The sequence below is a fragment of the Mastomys coucha genome, unplaced genomic scaffold (assembly GCF_008632895.1).
Source record: "Mastomys coucha isolate ucsf_1 unplaced genomic scaffold, UCSF_Mcou_1 pScaffold16, whole genome shotgun sequence".
Taxonomy (NCBI): domain Eukaryota; kingdom Metazoa; phylum Chordata; class Mammalia; order Rodentia; family Muridae; genus Mastomys; species Mastomys coucha.
The window spans coordinates 91,725,212-91,730,244 of NW_022196898.1; the positions used below are offsets into that span (position 1 = coordinate 91,725,212).

Consider the following 5,033-nt stretch of genomic DNA (forward strand, 5'->3'; position numbering starts at 1 on the left):
TGCAATGCTTTAAAACACATTATAAAGCACCGTAGTAAAAATAGTCTACAGGTAAAAGGACAGTAGGCAAATCCTACCCACATCGCAGCTCACTGATGGAGTCGCCATATGCAATCACCGACACGCCAGTGTTCTGGGTTACAGATAAGCCATGAAGAAACAAGTATCAAACTCACTTTTTGATATTGATATGTGGAAATCCTTAAGAAAGCCTCAAATAACGTCCACATTCTTAGAAATATCATCCCAATATTGGAGACTGGGGTGACAGGAATCAGGAATACTGCTTCAACTCTTATTACCTTTTTACAGTATTACTCATGGTTTTAAGTTGATTTCTTTAACACTAATGATCATCAAATAAAATAAAATAAAGCCTACATAAATAGGGGCAAACTCAACTGTAGCAGAAATGTTCTGAGAAAACATGATCAAACATTCTAATAAACTTTGTGAGATATGATTCATAAAAATAAATCAGATACTGCCAAACAGTTATTAGCACTATCCAGCACAAACTCCAGAAGGGAAAGTGGAGATGGACTCATCTCATTCAAGGAGAGGTGAAGAAATGCTTATGAAAAGCACGAGAATCAGAACCTCTTCTGAAATGGTATTCAGCCTTCTGACTAAACTTTCATGTGTGTATTTCAGGCAATGTAACCCCCTCCCTGGCACCAGGAGAAGATTACAACTATCATGAAAATGAAAACAAAACAACAAAGAAGTAAAAATGCCTGAAAGTTAAAAACTCCATCAACTCTGCCAGCTGCCGGTGTCTCGTTCTTCCACATTCATGGCTGTCCCCAGGTTGGCTTGGCGAGCGCCTCGCACACCTATCAGCAGCGAGGTGGGAGCTGGGAAGGGTACTGACAGAGTCAAGTTCCGGGTCAAGAGCGCTGTGGCCACACCTGTGCTCAGTTCGACTTAGGGTAAATCTTTTCGTAGAAAAAGTTCTGGGCCAGGATGTAGAGGTCTCCATCTTTCTCACGGACAGCGTGAGCTCTGATGAACTGGAACTGCTCCAGAGCAAACTCATAGAACTCGTTCTCCATTTTCCAGATGTCCGACTGCTGCAGCTTCGCAATGGTCTGCTTGGTGGGCAGCTTCTTCTCTGTGGTTTTCCTAAGGTGAGATTTCTTTCCTACTTACGATGGAAAAACAAGAAACATAAATAATCCTTACAGAACGCACCCAACACGCCTCTTTACTCAGACACGCCTCTTTACTTGAAGAAATGGCTTATGTTAATAAGACACTCTGAAGGGCAAGTAACACACTGCCTCATAACATTAACATGATCCAGCAAACCCCTGAAAGCTGACCTCAGCAGAAGCATCTCTGTTAGTGGGTGAATCCTTAAAAGACGCCACAAAATGCCCACATAGTAAACACAAGACCAGCACTTAGCAAGTGGAGGCTGCCACTCTCTCCATTCTAAGAATCACTTACTTACCTTTTAACAACCACCACATTCAGTGTCCAGTTGTGTGTGTGTGTGTGTGTACTTGCATGTCAGAGACCTCCCTGGAGTCAGTCCTCTTCTCCTGTCACATATATGGGCTCCTGCAGCAAGTGCTCTCACACTGTTGAGCCATCTTGCTGGCCCTCGTTTATTTAATAAAAATTCCGATAAAGCCTGTATCTAGTTTTTTTTTTTTTTTTTTTTTTTTTTTTTTTTTTTTTTTTTTTTTTTTGGTTTTTTTGAGACAGGGTTTCTCTGTGTAGCTCTGGCTGTCCTGGAACTCACTCTGTAGACCAGGCTGGCCTCGAACTCGGAAATCCACCTGCCTCTGCCTCCCAAGGGCTAGGATTAAAGGGGTGCGCCACCACCGCCCGGCCAGCCTGTATCTAGTTTACCACCACCTATATTTGCTACAATCATGGAGATCGAGGGTAGATGTAAACTCTAGGAGAGTTTGAGGGACGGCATAAAGGAGAACCATCAATATCCTCCAGACTCACAAAGGTCTGGAGCGACGATAGATACAGCCCATGATGGCTGCTCATGTGTTTAGCCATCCCAACCCGCCCCTCTTCTAGAACTGTAGTCTACTTTATTAGAGTCAACTTGTAAACAAACAAAAGTCAGTGACGGCTGTAGAACTAAATCTATCATGTACATACCTGTGCGATAGAGGTCGGTAGCGCCCCTGAAGAATCGGGGCAGAGCAGCCTCCAGCAGCATGATGAAGTCCTCAAGCTCTTCAGTAACTCCCACCAGGAAGTACTCATTAATTAGGTTATACTTAGCTTGATCCATAGCCCATCTGCTTCCTACATTCCTGAAACCACAGAGAAGGAATAAAAACTCGCTTGTGAGATCTGCTAAGTGTTTCTACGCATCTGCTACTGTGTTAGGGAGGAAACGGGGAGGCAGGCGCACGGGTGGGCGCGGCAGCATCGCTCCCCTAGAGGGGCACCTCTGGGAAGGTGAGCTGGATTCTGCCTCTCCTTCCTTCCACATCCGGCTCCTGCTCCCACACAGACACCTAGACTCTACAGAAGGGTTCTGGAAAGGAACAAATGTTAAGGACAGTTTGTTTATATCAGATATTCTTTATCTGATTTAGTGTGCACTATGTGTTTAAAAACTTTGTTCATTCTGAGAGCCCTTTTGGTAAAGTAGAAGCAATCTGTGTTTATTGTTTATCTTCATTTGTAAACTCCGTGTCTTTTCTTTCCATCAGCTTTAGTGTTTCCTGAAATCCTGAGAAACAGAAAACAGGTAAGAGGAGGCTCCTTTTAAAATCTTTTTGTTTACAGTGTCAGCTAACATTGTTAACAGGTTCACCCTAAACAGACTACACTTCTGGGATATCATCAGCACCAGCATTCTTTGCGCTTAACTCTGGCTCTGCATTTTAAATGCCAATGTGATCTCAAGGCTGCAGCTTCAATCTTTGTTAAGACAAAGTCAGAACCACAAACCAAAAAACTGGGTGTGGTGGTGCATTCCTGTTATCCTGGCACGTGGGAAATGGGGACAGGACGGTTATAAGTTCAAGGGCAACCTGGGCTACAAGAGATTCTATCTCAAAAAAAAAAAAAGGAGGGGAAGAGGAAGGGATTAGTTGATTTCTAAGGTCTCCCCGAGTTGTGTATGAAATAAATTAAGTATTCTCTCTATTTAAAACTCAATTAAGCAATACTTTTTATTATTCAAATGCAGGGCCTGGCAAACTTTTTCTACAAAAGGCAGAGAGTAAATTTTTTCGGCTCTGTAGGTTATATGGTTTAAACCATAATTGTTTAAGTCTGCTATCTCAGCAGATGGTAAACGCACTAGCATTAGTGGCTGTGCTCTGTAAAGCTTTATTTATAAAGAACAAGCGCTGTGCCATATTTGGGCTATAGAATTAGTTTCCTTTTCAGAGAAAGTAGCTAAAACCCGAAAAAGCTCTTCCAATGTTTCCAGTTCTTTTTCTATGACGGTGCTTTGGAGCAGTCTACAAGCAAGACCTTGAGGTTTCTGTCAACCTACATGGCTCAAAGAATTTGGAAATCTTTTTTATTTCCCATTACAGTTTGAGGAATATTCTAGTTCTGAATAGATTTAGTTTCTGCACTTTTTATCAAAATGACTGAATAAAGCAGGTACGACAATGCATGTCTGTTCCCAGAACTGGAGAGTCTCAAGTTCAGGCCAGCTGACTAAACAAAACAAAACAACAACCCAAAAACCAAAGAGTAGGGACATGGCCTGGTAATCCATTACTTGTCTAGCATGTGCAAAGTTCCAGAGCTGAGCCTTAGAGCCACTAAAATAAACAGTTGGCTAGAATAAATAAATACGCACAATTATTTAAAGAACTTGAACACAGAACATTCTGGGGATGTAAGTTGTTTTTTTTTTAAAGTAAAATCTCTTGTGCACTTCATGTTTATGTGCAGACCATATTACAACTATACATTATAAGATATTGTTGGATACTTATAAACTCAAAATAAGTTTGACAATAAAATGAGATGAAAATTTCTTGGTTTTATTTGATGTACTTGAAGCAGAAAACTTAGGACGAAAAAAGGTTTCTGAAATGACCTCTGACCTCTAAGACCCTCCGCTGGAATTCAGCAAAACAGAACCCGAAAGCAAAAATAGCAACGGCAGCTGATAAAAGACACCATGAGAGTATGTACACAATGAACCCTCAAGAACATTTAAAGAAAACAAATCTAGATATTTATATGTTATGTGTTGTGCTGTGAAGACTCTAATTCTCTATCTAGTCCTGGCTGCCCCACCCCTGCTCATGGGATGTGGGTTATGGAGATAAAGAAGATGCCTGTCCTAGTTCAGTTTAGTTTCCTACCAGCATTCTGAGCTGTGGCCACAGAAGAACGGGATCTGAAGCCAGAGCTTCTCTGGAGCACAGTCGGAGCCGCCCTCAGCCACACATTCATCGAAGGTCTGTAGCAACAAGAAGAGCATGGGCAAGTTAAAAACAAAAGGATTTAACTGCTGAATGTACGTGTGCGTGTCAGCGTAGGCATGCACATGCCGCAGTGTGCAGGGAAGTCAGAACAACCCTGGGTGTCAGTCCCTGCCTTATGTCTTGTTTGAGACAGGGTCTTTTTTTCCCCCCCGCTGAGGACCTCAGGCTACCTGGCCTATGTCACCAAAGCACAATCGAGTTTAGATGCTCACCACCGCACCCAGCTTTACACGTCGGTCGGAGGGAGCTGAACTCAGGTCTCCACACTGCATGGCAAGTGCTTTACCCAGTGGCTCATCTCTCCCGCTCTCAAACTGTAACATAGTAAGTTAGGAAGGAAAGAGTGCAAGTATGTGGGATGAGGTAAGAGAGCCAGGGTGTGGAGAGCGGTAGAGCTGGAGAGGCATTCGCCTTGACAAGATGGCACCTACATCCGCTGTCGACTCCTGGTAAACAACTGTTTGCGCATGTGCGTAGAGTGAAAAGGTGCCAAGTCACGGCCCATCCCGGGGCGACACATGGGGTGATGAGCAAACAGCCAATCATGGGCGGACATGCCACACTGTGGTGTATATAAGCAGTGCCGATTAGTGGCTC

The 5,033-nt window shown here is 43.2% G+C and overlaps 1 protein-coding gene across 2 annotated transcripts in view; it reads right to left on the reverse strand.

Moving 5' to 3' along the window:
* Positions 1-5,033, reverse strand: part of Hs2st1 (heparan sulfate 2-O-sulfotransferase 1) — a 153,853-nt gene that overhangs the window by 781 nt on the left and 148,039 nt on the right. The window contains exons 5-7 of one of the 2 annotated variants that reach the window (XM_031375721.1): positions 4,314-4,411; positions 2,128-2,285; positions 1-1,144 (exon numbers count right to left, since the gene is read on the reverse strand). The exon at positions 1-1,144 is cut by the window's left edge and continues 781 nt beyond it. In XM_031375721.1, coding sequence (XP_031231581.1) covers positions 918-1,144; positions 2,128-2,285; positions 4,314-4,411 — 483 coding nt within the window. In that variant the 3' untranslated portion in view covers positions 1-917. Of the gene's footprint in view, positions 1,148-2,127; positions 2,286-4,313; positions 4,412-5,033 lie in introns of both variants that reach the window. The other variant, XM_031375720.1, reaches the window with a different exon arrangement.